This window comes from Parasteatoda tepidariorum, chromosome 3 (assembly GCF_982258835.1).
Source record: "Parasteatoda tepidariorum strain Cologne lab strain chromosome 3, Ptep-v5.0, whole genome shotgun sequence".
Lineage (NCBI taxonomy): Eukaryota > Metazoa > Arthropoda > Arachnida > Araneae > Theridiidae > Parasteatoda > Parasteatoda tepidariorum.
The window spans coordinates 72,579,423-72,605,798 of record NC_141757.1 but is presented as its reverse complement, the minus strand read 5'-3'; the positions used below and the strand labels follow the sequence as shown (position 1 = coordinate 72,605,798).

The following is a 26,376-nucleotide window of genomic DNA, read 5'->3' as shown; positions in this document are numbered from 1 at the left end:
ATATAAAGAATTGTTTTAGAAATCCATGTATTCTATCGGTTTCATAATAATCAAGCTGAAATCAATAATTTAATCTGGCATATTTTGCTATTGGGCAGAATTTTAATTCATGGAAACCTTGGGGAAGTGGAACACCTTTGGGACATAGAATTATGTTCACTAAAGAGGGGTATCTGCCAAGGAGAACCGCAAGCAAATGCATCCATGTGCTGAAAGCCATTTTAACTAACTTGAAAGAACAATTGAATAATTACGAATTTAGAAATAAAGAATTGCATTGTTGTTTATAGTTTATAAATTATAATTAAAAAAAGTTCAAAAATAACTGTAAAAGAATAGTGTTACTCTCATACTATATTTGCTTTCAGCAAATGAGTAAATGATACGATATATTTTTATTAGTTGGGTTTGCAGGCTTAGTATTTTACAAAAATACAATAGAAAACAGTTGCAAACAGAACTTAAATATTTTCGTGCACATGACTTAACACTTATTTCACTACTACATTTACGATTAATTTCTTAAAAAGTAATTTCTTTTAACAAAAATTTATGAATAATTTGCTTTAAATCTGTTTGCATTTCATAAACAACAAAAAATTTGTTTTACATGATTCAACAAAAAATTAACTTAAAACATTTTATGACGTTTTCGGTATAAAGTGATTTTCGCTTATAGAAGTATGTAGTATAAATAAAATTAGCCATTGCTACCAATGGTCAATTTTAAATAATAAAATTAAATCAAATTTTTACTGGAAAGCATATTTCTTGCTTGTTATCGCAATAAATTCAACTTCCAACCAGTCTGGGTAAGTTTTCTTATCGACGTGGCTACCCATGAGAGGTTTTCTTATTTTTTTCCCTCCAAATAACGCAAATACGCGTTACTTTCGCAGAAAAAGTTTACCATTAAAGCTAATTCACCCCTTGTTTGTTGCTTGATCTAGGATTTACTTCTTTTGGAAATATAAAATTACTGGAATGTAGATAAAATTGAACCATGACATTAAAGACGAGCAAACTCTTTATGTGAATATTTTTTTCAACATGGGTCAAAATGTAAAATTTCTCACCGAGTATCGAAAAGTTTAAAAATTAATTGTACTAGTCAATCTGATTGTTAGTAAATTACATTTATAAATATTGATAGTTTAAAATTAAAACCTAAGTGTTTAAAAAATTTTCATTAAATATACCGTGACTTCATAAAAAACACTTTTATCCTAAGTTCAACAGAAGCTACATTATTAAATTGTATTAAAAATTTAAGTAAATAAGAAAATTTCATTACAAAATACATTATTAGCAGATATCTTAATTTGAATAACAGAACTGAATATTAGCATCAGCATGATATTATTTGGAATTAGAGTAACTTTCATGATTTAAAATTTAAGTTCTTTTTTTTAAAAGAAAATAATAAATACGAATAGGCTATGTTTTATTGAATGTTTTACCATTGAAAAAGTAATTGCTCAATTAGTTAAAATATTTGCTTCAGTTGTATATAAAATTGGTCAAACAGAAATAGTTTACATAAAGTGCAATTTATTTTTATTGGATAAACGATGTTAACTTTATGTTGCAGTAACTTTATTAAAATACAGAATTGCTTCGCACTACTTTTTGTATGCATAAATATTAATTTCATTTTATACATTTGCGAATAATTTACATAAAGCTTATCATAGATAGCCCAAATACTTTTGTGTCACAAATTTTGTAGATTATTTTTCATTTTCTTTCAATTACAGAACGTACGCCATCTTTTAATTGAATTAACACAACAGAGTTGCGACCGGCAAAAAAGGCCTTTTGGTCTGAGTTTACGTTAGAGATTTATATAAATAGCTTATACACATTATTATCACTGGCTTATTAAGTGCTAATTTCGAAAATTGCTGTTATTATTAAATAATTTATCACAAAGAAATTTCCGGATTTTTTCGTGCTAAATTTAATTGCTTCTTAATAAATATAATATATACTGAATTGCGATTTTCTTTATTTCATATTATTGAGAAAGATGTAATTAAAGAAACGTCAGTTGTTTATTCTAATTAATATAATCATCACTAATTAGCCCTTCCAAAACAAATCCCAATTGAATAATTTGAACAATTATTATTAGTTCCGTTGAAATTTTTATGCTTAAGTATTTTTCTTATCTTAATCTTATTTTTATGTTAAGATTAAGATCAAAAAATTGCAATGAATGGAGTAATGAAAGAAGCTTCTTAATTAGTTACAAGTTGAAATCATAATTTAATTTTTAGTGCTTTAATTTTTATTATCACAATTATTAAAAAATCATAAGAGATATAAAAGAGAGATATAAAAGAGGTATAAAAGAGAGCATGAAAGCTAATTTCGCCTGAAATTAATGCTCTCACAAATATTTAAAACGAGAAAAAAAATTAAGAAATATAAAAAACAACTCTTGTAAGTTACGTAATTATTAAAAAAAAATTTTTTATCTAAAGCAACAACAGCAATATTTATATTTTATTTTATAACCGTCGTTGAATAGCGGACCCAATTTTAGGTTTACAACTATCTACGCTCAACTCCGTAGCCTTGTAATTTTGAACCCAATCCAGAAGATAAGGGAACTCCCTCCTGGAAATTTTTCCTCCTGGAGGACATTTTGGTGGAACTAACCTGCATTTACGTTACATAGAGAAAAAAAACCATGAAAACCTCCCACAGTTAGCCTGATGGCAAAGAGACTCTAACTCATGATCAGTCGACTACTAATGATATTTTACTTAAGCATTGTGATTGGTGGCGCCGAGTGTGGAATTCTTATTGACCAGCCATTGCTGTGATTCCAACCCGCGCCACATCATCGAGAGGCGAGTGCTCTTTCCCCTGAGCCACCACTGCTCCAGCAATATTTGTATGAAACTACGATTCTAAATTTAAGTGAAGTTACTCTTTGGTTAGCCAGCTGCAAGCGAAAAGTTGCCAATAAATGTAGACCTCCGCCAACATTTTTAAAATTTCTTTTTATTTATTTTTAAACACATTTAAAATAAGTAACTAATTTGTGTTCTCAAAGAAAGCAGTGTAGCTGATTCACACTTAGTCTTTTCAAATTTTGAGTTATTTGGTTTTTATACCCTTATTAAATACCAAAACTTTTTCATACATCTAAAATTGAGACGAAATAAAAAAAATGAAATAAATCAGAAAAATTAAGTGAAATAAAGAAAAATTGTAATGAAATGAAAAATTAAAACAATTTTTTTCAATGAAATGAAAAATTTAAAAAAAAATGGTTTAACTTTGTCGTACTTGTTCAACCGTAAAATACCTAAAAGAATTATTTATTTTAAATTATGTTTAAACGAATAATTGTTTCATGCCTATAATGATAAAAGGAAAAGTTCGTCATGTCTGTCTGTGTATCTCTCTTATACTCCCAATTGGTCAAAAGTATCAAAACAGTCAATGGTACAGACTCAAGGAGTCCAAAAGCATATATTAGTATGATGTTACCCCCCTCTCGCAATGACACATTTGGGGAGACTTTCCGCTAATTTTTGACATGTGAAGATAGGAATTGACTACCAGGTGTTCATTAGAGCTGAAATAAGTGATGGTCATCATGAGGATGGCCGATATAGCTGGCTGTGTAATCTGCATTTTAATTCGTTCCAAAGATGTCTATAGGAATTAGATCGGGACTCTGAAAAGGCGGAGACAGTTTTTGAACACTAAGTTCGTCAAACGATGGCTGCTTATGCCTCGGTGTGTTAATTGAGTAGTTATCTTGTTGGAAGAGAAATTAAACCTCCCTGAAATATTGCCACAGAGTTGGGAGAGCAGCATTGTCCAAATTTTCCACATACATTTCTGAGTGCATGTTTCTGACTATAAGAGCTGAGGGACAAAGGCCAAACAATGAAAGACACACACACTGTGATTCAGATTGACTTCTTCAGATTTTTAAACAAACTGTGTGATTCCAGAACTTTTTGGGTTAGAGTTCTAAAATTCGGAGGATACAAGGAAATATTTTGCCCCCGATGCTGAAAATCGCTCAGAAAGTATAATTCGTCCGTTCGGAAGGGATGATTGAAAAGGGAATTTTTCTCATAAATTTTAAGACTAAGCACTGTTATAAATTAAACTGCGTACGATTTTGCTGCTTTTTATTTGCTTATTTATTTTTTAAATTTCTAGTGGATAACATCAGGGAAATTCTAAGTTCACAACTTAGCTGAGGTGTTTAATTAAAATGCAGTTTGGTGCACGTTCCTTATTTTTTTTATTTTTTAGTATGTCGGGTAAGCTTAATGACCTACGTGATAATTTTATCACAGTATTAATATTTCTAAAATCTATATTTTTTTGTAAACATTTTTGAAGCGTGTTTCTATAAAATTAAATAATTTAAAATCAATGGCAATGAAAATAAAAATAATTAAAATTCTGTAAAGAAAAATTAAAATTACTTTAGCTTAACTGATTGTGTGCAATGGTATATGTATTTCAGTTTATGCATGATTTCGTAATGATGATTAATACAGATTTATAATTTATTTCTTTTTATTTATTATTTCCGTTTGAAAAACAATATTCAGAGAATAATAAATAAATTTGCTTCAGAATTGAATTTTAAAAATACTTATGCTTACATCAACAAAATTTTTCGTCGCGTCTTACATATTTCTGAGAAATTTAAAAATCTATAATTTTATTAACTTAATATCTGGTTGATAGCTTTTTTCATATTGTGGGTTTTAGAATTTTTCATAAAACGTTAGAGAACGTAAGCTTTTTCTCAGTTAATATTATAATTCAATTAAAAATGAAATATAAATGAAATTCTTCCTAAAAAAAGGAAATTTTAAAATTCAATATGTATATTTGCTATTAAAAATGTATACAGGCCTGCATATTTTTTTTCATATTTGTGGACTTTAAAAGTAGCGAAAAACTACTGAATTGAATGTTTTTACGGGAAAAGATTAAACTTTAACTGAAAGAGATTTTCTCGAAAAAATCAAATTTAAATATCCCCCATGCTAACTTTGCATGAAAAAGTGAATAAAAGAAAATGGAGAACAAATGTACGCTTTTGGCACATAAAGTTATATAGACATAATTTTAAAAAAATACTTAATTAATAGTTCCGTCTAATGAACTTTTTAAAAATTATCAGAATATCGATTTAGAATGCATCGAAAAATACTTAGTCATTTTATTTAAAACCGAGGAATCAGCTGTATTGTACACTCCATTAAAATTTTTATTGTGTATTTTTTCATCAATTTATGATCGTAATGAGAATTTAGGCATTTTTAGATAATTTTTTAAAATTCCTTCGTTTGTTAATATGCAATATATTATTAAAAATAATATGCTAAACGGATAAAAATAAATTTAATTCTTAAAGGTGTTTCAGTCTTATAAATGTTTGAAAAAAAGTCAGGCCAAGTTATAGATGCTTGAATTAAAACCAAGCTTATATAAGTTATATAAGCTTAAATTTTCAGAATGATTGTCACTCAAATTTTAATTAATGTTAGTTGAATATTATACTTCATTATAACTAAGACATTTTTAAGTAAACAAGCGTAATGGTATTTTAATGGATATATATAAAACGCTTTAGAGTTTGTTTCCTAATGCAAAAGTTGCACAGAAATTCTAATCCTTTGCAAATTTTAACTAACCCCTTAACTGCCGCGGGCGTATATATACGTCTCGGCCAGACGATGCGTTAACTGCCGCAGGCGTATATATACGCTTTTCCGAAGTACGATGCTTTGCATTGCTCTGCTATAAATAGAACTACACCCCCTACTTCAGAATGCAGTAAAATGGCCTTGAAAGTATTTGCTTTGCGAATGTATTACTAATTTCGGAGGAGGGGGAATGGGAAAAGGATGTTATGGAAAAGTGATATCGTATTAATCGCTTGTATTTATTTGAGTAAGGTCGGGTTTATTCTTTTTTCGCTTTTGTTTCCCGTATGTATTTGGCGCTTTTTGTTCTTTTTATCAACGTCTTCAAAGAAAAATTCATCGCGAAAATGTGCTGTTTGTTCAAGAAAAAAAATTCGTCGTGAATCCCAATATTAGTGCGATGAATGTGTCCAACCATGTTTCAGGATTTATCATACAACAGCTAAGTTTTAACATGTTTTATATTGAATTTTTATTATTTAATTTAAATTTTGTATTTTCTTTCCTTCCTTTTTCTTGTCTTGTAAAATTAAACTGTTTTTAAATTGCAAAGCCTGCATCCTTTCCCCCACCAAAACACCGTGTAAGAAAGTGCACTTGAGCGAAAAACGGTGGCACTGGGGAGTGAATCACGTTAATTTTGCTCGGCAGTTAAGGGGCTAATTACAGTAAAATACTTTATTCCCTAATGACGAGTTTAATTAAAAATCAAAACAGAGAAGCAATAACTAGTTCGGCACCGAACGAAACTAAGTGTTATTTCTAAAGAAAATAAACATCACTCCATAAAAATATTTATTTTTTATTCTCATCTGATAGTTTTCAATAAAATACTCAGATCAAATATCTTTTTTCATTACTGCATTCTGTAAAATAAAGTTTCTTTCTTGAAAGAAATATTAAGCATGAGATAGGAGGAAATCAAAAAGCAAATTTAGCTAATATTTAGTCATGAAAATTTGACTAACTTGTAAAAATTAAATTAACCGTAGCAGTTCGTTATCAGAAACGAAAGTGACCAAAATAATTTTTAATTAGTTTTTTTTTAAATTTCTAGAAATCTTAATTAATTTAAGATCGTTTTTTTTACGAAGCTTCTTTTCGAATCGAGAAGGTAATGGGTAAGTTTAAACGAGCTCATTTTCAAATATGTCATTCCAAATAAATATTTGATTTGATGTTAAAGTTTTCTTTGAATCTCATACAATTTGTTTTAAAGTAATGTAAAATGACACACTCATAAAGGGAGTGAGAAAGGAGTCTAAGGGAGAAGTCATTTATTGATACAAGAATTCTCAATGCACAAACAGATAAAAGTGAGCTCCCTAGGAAAAAAATGGGCAATTATCAAAATATGGGAGCAGTGACATTAACAACGACTAATTTAGAATTCTAATGATACTTATACGTACTAAACACTCTCAACTAATAAAAAGTATCTTTCTGTTTAAAAAACTAACAATAAAATAGCTTTTTTCCATAGAAGTTTCGAACATCATAGGCTACTTTAGTTGTGCGAAAATGATTCATGAAAACGACCATTACTGTATGCTATTGCAAAACTCAGCATAGCTGAATAACCGTAAACAAGTGAAGTTTAAATAAATATACTTTTATAAACTTAATACTTAAATAAATATTAAATATAATATAATAAATAATATAATATAATATAATATATAATAATATATAATATATAATATATAATATAATATAATAAACAAATATACTTAAATAAATATTTATAACACTCAGTTTAGAAGTATTTTTAAGTCAACCTATTTTTTACGAAATTAAAACTATTGCAGTATATTAATTGTTATACGAATTTTAATAGTAATATTGTTAGAACAAAATAAATTTATACAATTTAAAAAAGTTTTTGAGAGCCTTGTTTTAACGAGATTTATAGTATAATGAGAAAATTGGAAACTTTTTGATAAATAGTTTGTTTAATATTCAAATAACTTATGTAACATATTGATGTCGAAGTGTTAGTGATAATGTGTTTATGTGTCTCTACATCGTGCAATTGCCGAAACATGAAAAGAAATCATAAACAAAGCTTTTATATTTTTCTTTGCAGAGTAAATAAAATACAATAAACACATTTTAAGCATTCATTTTCTAGTTTACTTTTACATATTAAAACTTCTACTTTTAACAATTTCCGCCGATTCGGATTTAACGGATGCATCATTGAACGTTTTGACTAGTTTCCAATGCTAACAAAATTTAACCTTAATTATTTTTTCAGAACTGCATAATAATTTCCATCATCACCAACTTCAATATTCTTTATATTTACTCATAAATAAAATTTACTAATTTGAGAAATTAATCAACGCTTTTATTAAAGCGGCTTTCAAAACTTTCGATATGCCATTAATTCAGGCTTCGTTTTTGATAATCGAAATTTGTGCTCACCCTTTTCGCTTTCAAATAATTTAAATGATTGTGAAAGCCATTCTTAATCTTCATAAGATCATTCATTCTCGCATTCTGAATCTTGTTTGAAATGCATTATCATGAACCAAGAATCACAAAAGGGTAAATGATGGTGGCTGACAATAGTTTATCAGATCTCTCTCCTGTCCATCTCCATAATAGATTCAGCTATGATCTGCTTACATTCAGGCACGTCATTAATACCGTTAATTGTTTATCCCTGATCCACTATACACATTAACCCATTCAGTTATAAAAGGGTAATGTACATTATAAAAGTTCTGACAGGTAAAATGTCTTGCAATTAATTTGTTTTTAATATACTATATTTGTGTTTCCCAGCGTAAATATATCCAGAAATGTTTTTTATCAAAAACAAAATTTTATGGCTTAAGAATTTAGACTTTGGTAATAAACAATATTCAGTTTGTGTAAGAATAAAAATAATTCATGTCGACTTATAAAAATGCTTAATCAGTCACGCCATTAATACCGTTAATTGTTTATCCCTGATCCAACATTAACCCATTCAGTTATAAAAGGATAATGTACATTATAAAAGTTCTGACAGGTAAAATGTCTTGTAATATAAATTTGTTTTTAATATATTCTATTTGTGTTTCCCGACATCTCCAGAAATATTTTTATGAAAAACAAAATTTTATGGGTAACACTTTTGAAACAAACGATATTCTTTTTGTATATGAATAAACATACAATCGAGGCTCGACGTCCGGACAAAAACGGATGTTTTTATGGGGGGGGGGTCGTTAGATCAAGAGTGCACAATCATTTATGTTAACTCATAGATAAAGAAAATATTTGATAAATTTCAACAAAACAGCGCTTTAAGTTAAAGAAAGTCTCATAACTGGCAGAAAAGTTGGCAAAAATAGAACTTTTGTTACTTTAATAGTACATACGTTAAAGTAACCTTTAAAATAATATGCTAATTCGGGGCTACAGTTTTTGATAAATAAATATGTTAAAATAACTGCGAAGAGTACATCTTTCAACACTGAGAAGAAGAAAAATATGGTCGACACTATCAGAATATGGTAAAATTTACTGTGTGTGTAGCACCGTGGACGCACCAAATTGTGGAAGCATGGTAGTTTTATCCTGATACCTTAGAAAATGTTATAAAAGCTATTTATTTGGTTAAATTAACTTTCTAGTATTATTTTTTTACTAAATTTGTGGCAATAGAAACTATAGTATTGAAAAGCAGAAATTCCAGTAAACCGTTACCATGTGGACGGAAAAATTACAAAATAAATGGTTTAAATACCGTGTACTTTGTATTTTTTTTAACCAAAATTACAAGGATTTTTACCAGAACTGTCATAACCATAGAGTACGGTAATTTTACGAAAATTTTTATTTCTTCATGAACTTGAAAATAAAGCGCACAAGAGGATTGACATTTCACAAAAATGTGAACTTAATTTTCAAATAAGAAAAGTAATATTAATAAGTTTATTGTAGCCTTTGAAAAGAAAATTACACATATTATGACCATAAATTACGAACGTGTATGACTTAGGATTAAATTTCCTTCATTCAAAGCAATTCAATATTTTTCATATTTATTTTGTGATAACACGAAAAGAAAGAATACAGGGTGTTCCAAAATTCTCTTTACAACTTCAAAAATTCATAACTTCGAAAATAAACAAGATATTTATATTCTGTCTTTTGCATGTATTACTGCAACTAATAAAGTTTTGTTTAGTACACTTCAACATGCGCACCATTGGTGGCCCTAAGCACTTCCAGTCTGTAATCAATTTCAAGCCAGGTGATGTAAAGATAATTTTGGAACACCCTGTAGTTTAAATTATTCCGCTAAAAAAATTTTTTAAATCAAATGACTAAATTTAGGTCGCCATAATGGGATTAGTGTCTAATAGATATTATATAATTAGTTAGTTATAAGTTTATTAGTTAGTTATTAGTTAGTTAGATATAATTAGTTCTAATAGATATTTAAACTAACATCTTCCTGTAAAAAAAATGGTTTTTACCGTAAAAAGTACCGGCACCCTCAGTGGCGGTACTTTTAACCGTAATTTGATCCAAAAAATTTTACTGTGTGCCCAGACCCGGAGTCAGGTATTTCGCTCCGTAATAATTATGCTTACATCGTGTTTAAAAAAGTAAGCTAATACCCTGGTTCCGTTTTTCAAATTTGGGTTTAACATCGAAATGGCGCATTTCGTGTCGTGTATATTTTTTTAAATACGCATTTTGAAATATGTTCTTTTTTTTAACCCATATTTTTAGGCATATCCAATTTTTTATATACACAAAATGATATTTACGCATGTTTCCATTTTCTTAAATAATCATTTTGAGTTTTGTTCATTTTCTTCAATATGTTTTTTGAGTTGTGCCCATTTTTTAAATACTTATTTTAAGCTATCCCCATTATTTTAAATACACATTTCGAGCTGTGAACACTTAACACGCATTATTTAGATGTGCATAAAATTGAAAAAGAAGAACTCACAGAAGATATACATAAGACTTAATTAGAAAAACGTGTCTTTAAAGCGATTAACGCATTTTTTTAAAAACTTAACGTAAGGATAGTACACTAAAGAATGTCATTCCTAACATACAGTTATCCATTTAATGTCATATTTCACCGATAATTACCGTGTTTCTCGACTGGCTTCTGTGTCATCATTTATCAAATTTAGAACAAATTTTATTCTATCTTCTTTTTGAACCTAATTACGAAAGAATATTTTTAAACATCTTTAATTGAAAGCAAAGTCGTGCCAACCAATAATGGATTTATCTTAGTCGGCGATTTACAATATTGATTTCTTTTACTTAGACATGACTAAGTAAAGGTCAAACTTGTCTTACAAGCAGGACATTTTTTATAAGAAAAATAATGACTCCTTTTACTTTTATTCTTCCTTAATAATGGTCATTTTAATAACGTTGATTATCGATTTTTCATTACATGAAGGAAATTTTTTTTTTAAATTTTTGAGTATACATTGTTGAGAAACAATGCTTACTTTTTTTAAATGTTTTACAATATTAACGTTTAAAAGTTTTGTAATGCTTAAAAATGTTTTTGTGAATGCTGATTTTAAATAAAATTAATTTTGCTCCCGGGGAATTTTTATAAAAGATATTATGTTTAAAAAAGTATTTTAAAATTGTTCAAATCATTTTAAGCGTCCAATTTTATTTTATTTTTTAAATCAAAAATGCTTAGTTTTTAAAATGAGAAAAATAAGCAATCTTTAACCAATTTCCTTCCGGCTTAAATTCGCAAACATTTTTTTAATCCTTTCAAAGTTTTAGCTTTGACGTAATTTTTAGCTTCAAATTAATTTTGATTTAAAAATAGAAATTGAATAAATTCTTTAAATAATGACAAATGTCGCTTTAAATAATCACGAATTGTAATTGTTAACAAATCGCTATTTCAATTTATGGAAAACTTACGACGCCAATATCTATTTCAAAATAGTTACTATGCATGTTTTAAAATAGTCCTTTGTATGTTTTAAAATTGATTCTATAAAATTTATTTTCCTCTCCCATCTGGCATAACTTCAGTGATTATTTGGACAAAAAATCATGTTTTTATGTAAATTTAAATTTGTAGAAATCTGTATGTTTGAACATAAATTAATTTTTTTTACATCTCAAATCTCTCTTTGTGTGTATAAACTTTTGTGTGATTTGCGATTGGACATGAATAATTTTCTGTAGGCATAAAAACCTAAATATTTACATCCATACAAAATGTGTAAAAATTATAAAATTTAAGTGTCATGAATTGCAAAACCTGAAAGCTGTTCTTTAATAGCTCTTTTTTCATATAATACGACGTTTTCCCTTAATGCTAATTTCATGAATAACCTTACAGTTATCCATAAGTGTAAGGCAAGTTTCGTCTAAATATATACACTCTTATTAGAAAAAAATTCAGTTTTGTAATTATATAGGAAAATTTTCTCCCCTACCTCATCGTTTAGGGTTGTAAAAATGAGAAATAATTGATAATTGAGCTTAATTATTTTCATATATGTGAAAAAATACTGCCTAATTTGTCGTTTTCAAAAAAAAAAGAAACTTTAATAATATTTCCAATATTTAAATCAATACAGTAAATTGGGATTTATCATTTCTGAACATATAAATTCCAAATGCTTAAAATTTGCTTTAAAAATTATCAATTCTCCAGCTTGATTTATGACCAAACAATAGCTAATATGTTTAAACGCTTATAGGACACAAACAAAAGCTCACAAGGAGAAACAATCAGAAGGGCACATTTCAATCACATATTAAAATGAAAAGCTTATGATCAATGCACTACAGTTATAGAATTTAAGAAAAATTATTAAACTTTTCTCGACATAGATTAAAGTGTTAAATTTTCAATAATATCGATTAATAAATTTTCATTTTGGACGGCTATTTGTAAAAAGAAATGGTATTTGCAATACTGAATAGCATTCCTTCTAAGATAAGTTCTGGCCGTTAGTTACATTAAAATATAGTCCGATATGTAAAGCGGTCAGGCTTTAAAGAAGCATTGCAGTCAACCGAACTTACTGCCTTTTTTCTAAGTTGTTTCATTTTATCTTGTACAGCAATCAGGAATACATATCTTCGCCGTACTGTTAAACTGTTTCACACTGAGATTTCATTTCTTGGAGAGAAAATTTTGAGAAGTTTAATAAGAGTATGACATAAAGTTTAAGTGAAAGGTTTTTAAATCATTTCGTCATGCATTCTATGCATTTTAAAAATTCAAATAGAACACTTGCCACCTAGCCCTATTATTTTTCTCTGGTGATTTGTAGAGAATATTTCTTCAGATTCCAGTTTTCGTAAATGGGTAGCTCAAAATTTGTTCTTAGGACAGAAGAATAATATTCCTTTTTTGGTACTCAAATTAGGAAAATATCTTTCTGCCAACATTTTAAGTCGAAAATATTTTTAAATTTTATATATCTATTAAATTGTTAATTTTTCAATTAGCTATTAATTGTTTTTTGTCTGAGACAAATGTAAGATCAGATTTGCAAGAATATGATGGAATTTACCAGTTTTCTGGCTCTATGTGAGTACCAAAATTTATACCATACTCCACAGTATCATGACAAATCTATCTCATTTTACTATATATTTCAAAATCATATTTTATTGTTAATTTTACCAAAATCATAACCAAAGCGCTTCGGTAAAAATTACTGAGCTTCTGGTATTGCCATAGCAATGGTAAATTTACCGGAGTGCTTTGGTAATGATTTTGGCAAAATTAACCACAAAATATAGTTTATAATATGCGCTAAAATTTCGTAACTACGGTAAAATTTGGTAACTTTATCATGATACTGTAGAGCATAGTATAAAAACTATTTATTCGACTTAATTTTCTTTTCAGATTTGTATTTTTTACTGATCAAATGGCAATAAGAACTATTATTTTGAAAACCATAATTTCCAGAATTGGTATTATGTAGTTGTTGTTGTTGTTAATTTACGTCGCACTAGAGCTGCACAATGGGCTATTGGCGACGGTCTGGGAAACACCCCGGAGGATGATCCGAAGACATGCCATCACAATTTTGATCCTCTGCGGAGTATTTTGGTCTTATTAACAAGCATTATAGTTTATTTTATCAGAAATGTCATAACCATACAGTGAGATAATTTTAAAAGAATTTTTTTTTCTCCGAGCATAAAATTACTAGCTGTTTTGCTGCTTAGCTCTTTTTCTTTATTAATGATAAAAGGCATAAACTATCCACTATTTTCCCATTCTGTGTAAGTTTAGATAAATTAAATACATGTTACCTTTAAATTTGTATTTAACACTTCTAAAATTTAACCGTATTGTTAAATATTTAACGCTGCAGGTGTACATTTCGCACTTTTAAAACATTCTCCATCAACAAACTTCTAATTGTATTTAGAATATTATAATTTAATAAAGTTTAGTAGATTTAATAAAAAAAAAACTTTTATGATTCCGTGGTTTATCTTTCCTTAAGAAAATCAAAGAAGAAAAAAGAATTATTTCTCCTTCTTTTCTTCTGGAAATTCCGGCAAAATGACTTGATATCACGATCATGCACGTGTCTGGGAAGACTCTCATGGCGTGGTATTAAAAAGTCTCCATTCATCAGTGTATTTGTAACCGCTTCATCCACAAACAACTCGATTAAGTTTTCTAATGGATTTAAGTCACGATATGGGATTGAAACATTACATTTCCGTGCGATCGTGAGCAGCATTTCGAGTGTGGAGTGTTCGAAAAGTGTTTTAGAGATTATCAGAAGCGTTCAAAAAGTTATTTCTTTTGTTTAAATCGTTGAGACGCTTCAATGGCCTGACGTGATATTATTATAAATGAAAATTTTCTGAATGTGTTTCCAAAATAATGAAGGTAAATTAAATTTGAAAGCTTAAATTTGATAGAAAATATTATTCGATTTTATTGCAAAGTGTTTATTTTTGTCTGAAACTATAGTTTGTAAATCTGTCAAAGAACCGTAAATAAATTTTATGTGTGAAATATTTCGTAATAACAGTGATTTATTAGCTTTTAACTATATTAAATCAGAAGTGAGTCATAGTAATAGTCTATAGAGCAGATTTATTAATTATTGACTTTTGGTTTCCTATGCTATGTTAACACAAGTAAAATCAACAGGGATAGAGATACGACGTAAGAGGGAGGGAAGACGTTAACGAATTTTATTTTGAAAGATATATCCAAGACTGAACTTGAATATAACCGAGTCCCGCAGTGGACTGATCGTTAAGACACGGTTCCCAGCAGATCACCGAAGTCAAGCATCACTGGCTACGGTCAGTGTGCGGGTGGGTGACCACTTGGATCAGTCTGCGTAGGGACCAAGGGTGTGCGGTATTGGTCCTCGTTAAACTGTGCTACCGTAAAGTGCTCGACTTCGCGCGCAGGTCGTCGGGCTACCGAAGCGGGGGTGCCATCCCTTCCGCAGAGGATCAAAATTGTGATGGCATGTCTTCGGATCATCCTCCGGGATGTTTCCCAGACCGTCGCCAATAGCCCATTGTGCAGCTCTAGTGCGACGTAAAGTAACAACAACAACAACATTGAATATAACCGTCTGTATACAAGCTTTCTCATTACCTAGATTTTTCAGTAATTAAAACCTCTCAACTTTAGTAATGTAAGTGGCTACGTCATTAGTAATCGCTTACGTCACATAACATGGTATTAAATTTTGACTTTAAGAAACGTGTTTTAGTTGCCTTGGAAACAAAAGAAAAAGAGAAATCATACTTAAGAATTTAACTTAATTGATGCCGACTGGCCTGTGTAGGGGGCAGGGAACTGTTCTTGCATCAGAAAGGTCCTGGGTTCGAATCCCGGGCAAGGCATGGATGTTTCTTCCTCCCTCTGTGCTATGTCCTTTCTCTTTTGTGTGTGAATGTGACCCGCCCTATAAAAGGGCTGAGATTGTGCGAATGGCGTGGCAGAAGTCGAATTCCTGGCCATAGATGGCGCCACTGAAAAACAGAAACAATCACACCCCCACTGCCTAAACAGGCATACCAAGAAAAAGGAGGAAAAAAACTTAATTGATATTATAATATTGCGAAGAGCATTGTTTTTATTGTTCATTTGGGACGTTTTCGTGTGGAAAAACAGTTCCGTCATTTGCTTTGCGTCAATGTGCAAGACCCTATTAAGATTAGATATTAAATGCTGCGCCTTAGAAATTATTTAATACAATAGCTATTTTTAAATAAAACAATGTTTGTTTTTTCATGGTCTTTTTTATTACTTTAAATATTTTCATTAACTTTATTGTTATAATAGTGAAATAAAGAGTCATTCCTAGCTTATGAAAATATTTATAATTTAAGGTCTTAAATTCTCCTTGGATTTTTTTAAAGCTAAATTGAAATATGCTAGTAGTCATATTTTATATTTTAAAGCAAAATTCTCAGTTCATAAATTAGCTTTGTCCAGATATATTGACCAAGCGTAGAAGTGGGGCTTTAACCATTACCATTTACACGGAAGCCGTTTCCCACCTTATCAAAGAAACATTGTTATTGTGACAGTCCGTTTTAGCATGAAACCTCCCGCTGTTAAGTTACTGATTTAGTTCAGCCTTGGCATTGACTTACTCAACCGTGTTTCGTGATCTCAACAATAGGGGGCAATATTTGCAGAGGTTGTTTCAACTTCTAGTAAAAGATTTGCTTGTATTGATTTCTAATTTTTTTTCACATTATCTTTCGATTTATTGTCTTATATTATTACTTGTTTTCGATGGCAAAAAATTCACTTGCAAGTGGAAGCGGTTGATCTGCTTTTGGATGCACTATGCGTCGAAGCACTAACTATCTGAAATTAGGATGTTTATATTCATTGAAGACCCATTAATCCGTTACAATAGAGTAATGTATCAAGAGGAAAGAGTATAAAAAAATAGTCAAGTTCTGCTATGATGTCAGCGGAGGACAGCAAGACTTCCTGTAGGGTTTGTTTGCTTATTAAGATAGATAGTGAATATGACACCACGTTTTTTTTATTGCTACTGCACTTTTCAAGCGTGTTTCTATAAATATGAATTCAACATTGAATAATATGTATACTTAACCATCTTGTTGTGAATTAAACTTCTAAATCATTTTTCAATAAATACAATAATATAAAACTTTTGAAAAGAGCAACGGATAACGAAAAAAGAATGAGTAACAAGTATTAATTCTGCAAATTAATAATTTAAAGCGGGGCAAAAAAATTATTTGTATTATTCTGATATTAATTTGCCATAAGTAGTATAAATGTATAAGTGAGTATATATATATAAGTAAGTATAAATGTATTAGTGCCATTAGTAATCATGTCGATAATTACAATTAAGATGGTATTAAATCTTGACCACGAATTAGTGCAGTGCAACCAAAAAAATTACTGTTTATAATTAAATGTTTAAAAATAAATATCAAATTGAAGTTCATACGTCTGTATAATTATCTTAAGAAAGTATGAAAATTACAAACTACTTTCTAATTTAAGTGTATTGTTTAGATTAATATTTTTGTTTTTGTAAATTACAATCTCTTATATAAGTATCAAAATTGGCTCTTTGTAATTTTTTTCTCAAATAAAACAGCTTTCAAAGTTTAATATTTTCGGTACATTAAAAGTTTTTATTTTTAATTTCAAATTTGGTTACAAAAAACAAGAGAAAACATATAAAAATACTTCAGAAAAAACCTACAAATAAAGTAAGGGAGTATGGGGTACAGTGGTTCACATCTCAGGGTACCAACCTTTATGGCTTACATTTAGTCAACATTAATTTATTTATTTAACTATTCTAGTCAAATGAGTATTTTACGAAACAAAATTTCCAAAAAGTGAAAAAAGTCAAAATATTCAATTAAAATGAAGCTAAGAAATTTTATTAAGCGAAAAAAAATCAAAAACAGAGAATTCTAAAATTTTTTAATGAAATATTTAAAGACTTACAAGAAAATGACATCCTTGAATTTTCCGAGGACACGAGAATAGAAAGAACCGCAACAATATTATTAAATTACAATATAATAATAATATAATAAATAATAATAAATTATACAAAAAATTTTAATTATTTATATCTATATAAATTTATTATACTATTTTTATTCGTTTGTTAATGTAGAATTCTTATGTTTCAGTAGTAATTATACTTTTATTCAAATATTTATTATTTTTAGAAATTTATCATTTTCAAAAATTTACTATTTTATCATAATATTGAGATATTTATTATTTTCATTTATTACTTTTAGTATTAAAACTTTACATTTTATTTATATATGTAAATTTAATTAAAATGAATGCTCCATTAAAAATTGTACTTATAGGCACATTGAATGGTGGTCCACTGTGTCCCATGTAAAAGCAAAATAAATAATAACACTGGAGTTTTATACTGACTATAAATGTGCAAATAATTTTTAAAAAGATAAAAACAACAATATTTTTCCTTTCTAGAAATACTATTCAATATAGGGAGTAGATCGATCCTTACGAAATTAAAAAAAACTTCAAGTAGTTTACAAATGAAAGATTTCACATTACGAATTTATTTGGATCGATTAGTTTTTTCTTTAAAAAAAGGGAACAATTTATGTAGGGAAAGTTAAAAGAAATGAAACCAAATGCTAATCCATTTTCTTAAGCACCATTTTGATCTGCGTTCATTTTTTTCGCATTTTGAGCTGTGTCCATACTCTTAAATGCGTATTTTGAGTTATGTCCAGAAGAAAAGCTCACTGTCAACGAAATAAAATAAATATCAAACTCTATTTGATAGCATCATCAAAATTACAATTTCGATTATTAAAAAACGGGAGAAAAATAATATAAAACATTTTACACCACTTTTACTTGCTTTATAATTGGAAAAATGTGAAAAACAGTTTCAGATTATTTCATCCCCTTTTTAAAGATACTGAAAACTCATATTTTTATATAACAAACCTAAATCTTTCCTCCAGCGTTATAATCTTTCCTCAGCTTCTAATTGGAACGTATGACGTTACAATAAAATCATTTAAAATAAAATTAACTAAACAGACGACGGATACTATCTATATGTTTTACTTGTTTTGATTTCTCTAAAAAAAAAGATAAACTTCTAATTTTAGAAACGAAAGCTTTAATAGAAGGTTTACGCATTCTTAAGAGTTGAAAATTAAATTAATACAATGTTATTTGTAACGAATATTGATATTTTCCTTAGAGAACAATTCATTTTCTATGAACTTTAATTAAATTGTATTTCCTTCGTCTTTATTAACTCAAATATTTGAATAAAAATGACGTTATCGATTTTCCTTCAGACGGATTTCTATTGTATCTGAAAACTTTTTTTTTTCTTTTTCACTCTCCGAATCGTAAAAAAGCATGACTTATCTTTATAATCATTTCCGTGCGCTTTCGCGAAGTTGGATAATATTTTGCTATAGAAAAAAAAGTCTTTTTGTGTTATTAATTATATACTCAGTATTTAAAAGTTTTAATTTTGAAAAAATACATTATTAAAGCTTAAAAAACACAATTTAATTACAAATATCACCTTTCACAGTTTCTCTGATAGGTTGAATAATGATAGAAATAATAATTGAAAAAAAAAACCATATTTTTGTAAAACAATAATTTTTTGTTGACACATAATTAATGAATTAAAACACAGTTTTTTATAAAAGTTCTCTAAGCATTTTTAAAATATAAATAAGGGAACTATCCGTTTAAATTTTTGTTTCAAATATCTCTCTTATTTTAATACAATGTTATTAATTAATAACTATTAACATAATAATGTTTTAACTAATTTTGAAGTATTGTCAAAAATAAAGTTAAAAAAGTATTCACTTAAGGGGTGAAAAACATCAAAACAAGTTTCTTTGATAAAATTTGAGAGTATTTCGTACAATTATCTTTCAACTTCCTCCAGCACAAAAAAAATACTGTTTTTAATTTCATTTTTCCCAGTATTGATTCATCGGATACAGATAGCATTATTTTTTATCACTTAGGACTACTCACGATCACAATACACTAATGCGTGTACTTTTTTTATTCATTTTTAAAAAATACTCTAAAAATATATATTAAGAGCAGTCATTAAGACACACCCGGTGTATTTGTAACATTTAACAGTTTTAAATATTTTTATTTGATTAGTTTTGAGTATTTTTACGTATTCTGCATATTTTTATTTTATCGCTATTGAATAGCCGACCCAATTTTTTCAGTTTACTACTATTCACCCTTTGTGGTCGTATGTCTACTCTCAGCCACGAACGCTTTTTTACCGTTCCAGTAGTATATCTGCTCTCAGCCACCACAGCAACTATGTTAGCCACATCTTAATCGCAAATTACATATTTTGCGACACTGTGTACATGAATAAAGAGTGTTCTGTATGTTCAAACAGAAAAATTAAAGGCGGAAGACGCCAAACTAATCATTTTTGCGACTCATGTTCTCGAAAACAAGAGCTTCATTTTGGAGACTGCTTTGAAGGATACCACACGATTGAGAACTATAAAATCTAATTTTTACAAAAAATTAAAACATATTATTGTGTTACATATATCTAAAGTTTAAAAAATAATTAATAAATTTTATTTTTCCTTTATTATCTTGCATATTATGTATTACTGCTTGTTCAATGAAACTTAATTCCAACCAGCATGACAGGCATGTATAAACTTAATACGACCGCAAAGGTTTAATGTTTAACTCCGTAGCCTTGATTTTTGAACCCAATCCAGAAGACAAGGGGTATCCTGGATCAATTATTGGAAGAAAATTGATATTGTGGAGTACTTTTTGATGAAACTAACCCTCATTTGCGTTACATGGAGAGGAAAACCACGAAAACTTCACACTGTTAGCCTAATGGCAAAGGGACTCTAACCCATCACTCGTCTATCACTAAGAATATTCTATTTTATATTTTATGTTATTTTATTTTATAATCGTCGTTGAACAGATAACCCAATTTTGAGTTTACGACTGCCAAAGTTCAACTCCGTAGCCTTGTAATTTTGAACCCAATCCAGAAGACAAAGGAACTCCTGGATCAGTACCCACAAAATACTGATTGAATTGATTTGGTATTAATTTGTTATGGGAACTTTCTATGGGAAGGATTTGCTATGGGAAGACTTTCGACAGATTTCTATTTCATATTATGCATACCTATACTTTTAGTCATTAAAAATATGAAGGAAGTAATTAATTTTTGAAAATGAATAAAAGGAAACTTAATAGCGCTTAATATTTAATATTTAAAATGCTAAAAAAAATAATTTCCTTTCTCCACTCCTAGAAAAAAAACTTTTAATAAAAAAAACGAAAATGCACTTTCGTTATCTCAATTCATTTGTTTTTCATTTTTTTTAAATGCCCGCTTTAATGAGATGCAACATCACAAAGAAACGTCTGTTTTAAATAAGGTCACAAAAAGCAAAAACAAAACATAATGATCGTCTTCCTGTTTATTCCACCCATCTTTATGGTAGAAATAACTCAAAAAGCATTTTTTACTAATAATTATCAAGATACCGTCAAATAAGGTTTCCAATTAAAAATCATGCTTTTTTATTTTTTCAAGTTGTTTCATTTAAAATAAACTGCATAATAAAGGGAATAATGGTTTCAGTTTTACGAATTTCAATTAATACTTCGCGTTTATTGAAGCAGTTGCTAGTAATTTGATAAATGAAACCTATAAAATCATGCGTTTTTTAGTGAAAATAACTTTTTTAAACATCTTCCAATTTTATCAATGAATTTAAATATTTCTGTATGATGGGATTATGCTTTTAAAGTGTAATTCAAAAGCATATTCTATTAATTTAAATTTCGACTTCATTAATTTCTACGAGTTTTTTTTCTTTCATAAATAATGATCCTTTCATACTATGAAAGGAATACTATACCTGATTACTTTCATATTTGTTCAGATTTTGTTGAAAAATTGAAAGCATTTTTAAATCTTAAAAACATAATAGCTTTATAAATAGTTTTCTTCCCATTTAAATTTTCATTTGCACAATTGTTTTAAAAATTATCCACTGTTATTAATTTGTTGAAGTTGTAAGTTTGTTAATTACATAATTAGTTTAATTCTTAATTTTGTTATATATATATATATATATATATATATATATATATATATATATATATATATATATATATATATATATATATATATATATATATATATATATATATATATATATATATATATATATATATATATATATATATATATATATATATATATATATATATATATATATAAACACATAAACACGATGAAAAATTATAAAATAAAATTAAATAGAAAAATTTTTAAAGAGAAAACAAGGTGTGCTGAAACGTGCATCAGGCCAGTTCATTCGAAAATCATATTATATCAATTCATATCAGTGATATCCAAATCACACAATTTCTAAGTGCTTCACTATAATGTAAGGGAAAATCTTGCAAAATTATACCTATGATTTCTTAAGTCATATGCAAAAACAAAATTATTATTTCTTATTACTCGTTCAAAACATTTATCTGGAAATTTTTCGGGTTCTCATGCTTGGTTAAGAGAAAAACATAAAATATTAATTTCAGCATTCCTTAAACTAAATTTAGAACTAAAATGCTTGATATTAAGTGTGAGAATAAGTTCCGTTTTGAATTATAAATTAAGGAAGGAGAATTTAGATAAAAAACAACAAAAGATTTATTCAAGATTTTTATGTTTATATATATATATATATATATATATATATATATATATATATATATATATATATATATATATATATATATATATATATATATATATATAAAAGCTTCACCACCTTCCTGCTCCGCTCATCGACCCATCTGATTGCACGTCATCATTGTAAATAATACCATTATAATACCCTTAATGCCATTGAACAAATTCTACTAGACCCACTTAATTGTATTAGCAGATATATTACTGTTGAATTTAGTTTCTACTGAACAACCCAAATGTTTCCTCCTACTTTAGTAGAAGCTAAGCAACAATAGCATTGTTCCTACCATTACAACATCATTCCTGCATTAATGAGTTAATTATTGTTCATTCTATTAATTCACACAAATATCACAATTTTTAAGTAATGATAATGAATATTTATGTATTGGACAGTTTAAATTATCAATTAGAAAGTTTCAAATCATTATATGATAATTCATTTCTATTCCTTTTTTCAGCCATGAAACAAAGATATCGTCTTGGCTACCCCCTGTGGAATCCTGGGATTCAGGTGGAGCTGGTCTTCCGTACGGCTGGGAGCAAGCATTGGACAAAGAGGGGAAAACTTACTATATTAAGTAAGTTTAGTTCCTATTCATATTGATAAGTCTTATAACTAATTCTTTCTATTCCTAACTATAGCAATAATTCCTAAATCTTAGGCATTTTCGCTTCGTTGAAAGTTTCCACAGAAATTTCTGCTCAAGACCCATTTTTCCCTTTGAATAACAACAGAGAAAACGGATTTTCCACCTAGATTTTCCTTTTTTTCACTTGCTTTTACTAGTTTAAAGATTCTTTTAGCCGTCGAAACCGCTCAGTCAGTTAAAATTGTTAGTTAAGAAATAGTTTTATCAGTTTACTTTATCAATCTGAAATCACAACTCATCCCAAAACATAAAGGCAAATTCTGAAATTTTAATTTTAATGAATATCACTTAGAGTGCACATCTCCAAATATTACTTAAATACATAAGGTGGAATCATATTGACTCCATGATTATCTCTTATATTGAGGCCAAAACACTAAGCGAGAGTAATAATTTACGCAAAACAGAAAATGAACATTTATTGGAAAGAGCAAGAATTAACTTTTGCAATATTGAGAGCATTTAAATTGGCACAAAATCTGAAGTGGAAAAAGATTTGAAAAAACATTAATATTTTAAAGTTATTAGTTGTGATGTTTCTTATTTCACTTGATCCAGTTTTTAAATAGATCAAGTCCAGAAGATCGGTCACACCAAAGCAAATCATTAACTATCATAGGATTTTTCATGGATAAGGAGAAAAACGCAGCTTCTGTTACTACAAGATTTTGGAGGTCCGATGAATGAAGGGATAGTAATGTATTTTAACTACCTTCATTACGGTTGCTCATATATCTGGCAATCAAAACTCAAAATATTACGTCTATACATAAAAGTCTTACTCTTGTTGCACTTCTGAGAATATTTGGCGACGTTTTCATCAAAAGGACATTTTCTGCCGAAAAATGTCTTCCTCAGAGTCTATATATCTAGTGAATTATTAAGATTGAAAGAAAGGAAAAAAAAAAGTTATAATTAAAGTTTCCTTTATTGTACATGAGCAAATACATGGAACCTTTAATATAAGATAATCATACAAAAAAAAGCATGCAAAGATAGCAGAAAACAAAATGAAATTAAAGAGAAATAATAAAAAAATTTATAATAAAAATTAATAACATAAAAAATAATTATAAAAGAAAAATAAAAAAGAAATTAACCACGAAAAAATACAGCCGCTTTTTCAACCCACACAATTTAATCCGTAAAAAATAGTGCTATCTGATATTGTATTAATATCACCAAAGCAAATTTGAAGGGGGGGGGGAAATATCGCCAAAGCAAAGCACCTTCCATTATTTTAATGATATATTTTGCCTTGACAGTGTTAACACAATTTCCGTAAGCACTAGTTTCTGCGGATGTAGGTTAAAAAAAAGATTATATCTTTTTGTGGTTTATTTGTCTTTATTTTTATATTTTTCTTTGGAGTACATAAATGTTTATTCGCAGAATACTTATTTAAAATACATTTTATTCGGATTCTTATCAGTTTCAGGCTTTAAGATAGAACAAGCAGAAGAAAACATCTATTTGTGATAACACTGAAATCTAAATTTCTCAGTTCAGTAATTGAGAAAAGATATTTCTTTTCTTTTTCAGTTTGCAAGTGCAACAAAACGAAATATTTCCCAGATCTCACATTACTGAAAGAGTTCCTGAAGAAAAACTTTAAAGAAAATCACTTTTCTTATTTTTTTACTCGAATAATTATTGCTGCCTTTTTTTTTTTAATGAAAAATCTTTCCTTTCCAATTTCTTCTGATAAAAGAAACAGCTTTCTCATTTTCGAAGCAAGATAAAACTTTAAAACATCATTATTTGCAATAAAAATATCTGATAAAAAGATGTTGCAGTAAATTAATTACAAATGTATCAAATAATAAAGTGAATATTTTTATCACTCGTAAAAAAATATTTATTTGTTTACTGATAAAAATAAACTAGCTAACAATATCAGCCTTTCATTTTGCAGAAATATCAATTTTTATTTATGTATTTATTTAATAAATTTTAATCACACCAAACCTGAATCGCATCACATCTGAACGCTAAGTTTTAAATATCTGAAGTAATTACCTGTTGTTCCAAAAGTGGCCAATAATTTGAAATTTCAATTGGAGAAAAACGGAAAAGGCTAAAAATGTACGGTTCTGTTTAGAAAACGAGGTATTTTATTTACCCTATGTGTCGAAATTAGTAACAAAGTTCCTGTATAGATGGCTTTGGTAACTGGTAAAACTATAAAACATTGTTTTGAAAATAAATATCGTTTGCAACGACAACGTAAGCAATCAACGGACAAAGAACTGGCCTGACACAGAAAACATTGTTTTAGATTTTTTCTGAGTTACCAGTTCCATATCCTATTAACTTTGAAATAAAAATTTCAGCAGAATAATCTTATTTTTTGCGAAGGAGCTCAAACTTTCGACTACTCTCTTGATTGAACTGTTGGAACCATATTTCTCACATGTCGACAAGGTACGTTGAAGGTTAAAAATTCTGAATCCCTCACAAAATATGCTTATTCAATGAAAATATATTCTTGTATCCGGTTATTTTTTAACTTAAAATGTATTTGCATTATTAACTTATTTAGGTACGGCAGCCGATCCCTCAAAGTGCGTGATAATTCATCCATCCGAATATTACGTTACCGGTTGCCTCAAAATAATAGATGATTTAAAAATTAGAGTATAGTATAGTTCAACTGCATTCAGAGTTATTCAGATTCTGAGAAATTAAACTTTGTTTGTTCACTATGCTTATTGTTTTAAATTGCATTTATTAAAACAAAGTGTGACATAAAAAAATTTGAAAAAAATGAAGTGGAGAAGGTGGCATTCGTTAGGATCTCTGCCACGATCATGGCACTAAATGGCTAAAGCCGATGTGTTAAATTGACAATAATTTGTTATTAATATTATTAATAATAAGAAACAAATACTATTTAGTAAATACTATTAGTTATATTATTAGTTATTTATATTTAAAATAAAATTTGAAACTTGGTACTTTTATAGTGCATTTTTCAAAAGAACTAAACCATAGAAACTAAACCTTCTGAGTTGATATTTTAAATTGGAATATTAATCAAAAAAGTTTGAAAATTATCTATGAAAAGTTGTGGATATCACAATTTAATTGATTTTTAAATATTAAAAGTATAATTGAGACATAGGATGTGCTTTAACAAAACTCACAGTTTTCATCGTACAATGTTTCTAATTGGGCAGTTGTTCAGAATTACTTAAATTTATTAGAAATTTTTTACATAAAATTTTGATTATTTGATACACA

General features: G+C 28.2%; 1 protein-coding gene across 4 annotated transcripts in view; it reads left to right on the top strand.

Moving 5' to 3' along the window:
• LOC107455815 (uncharacterized) overlaps window positions 1-26,376 on the top strand; it is a 417,369-nt gene that overhangs the window by 347,463 nt on the left and 43,530 nt on the right. For 3 of the 4 annotated variants that reach the window (XM_016073529.4, XM_071181347.2, XM_043047119.3), the window contains exon 2: window positions 22,942-23,061. In XM_016073529.4, the coding sequence (XP_015929015.2) occupies window positions 22,942-23,061 (120 nt within the window). Of the gene's footprint in view, window positions 1-22,941; window positions 23,062-25,350; window positions 25,558-26,376 lie in introns of those variants that run through there. The other variant, XM_043047126.3, reaches the window with a different exon arrangement.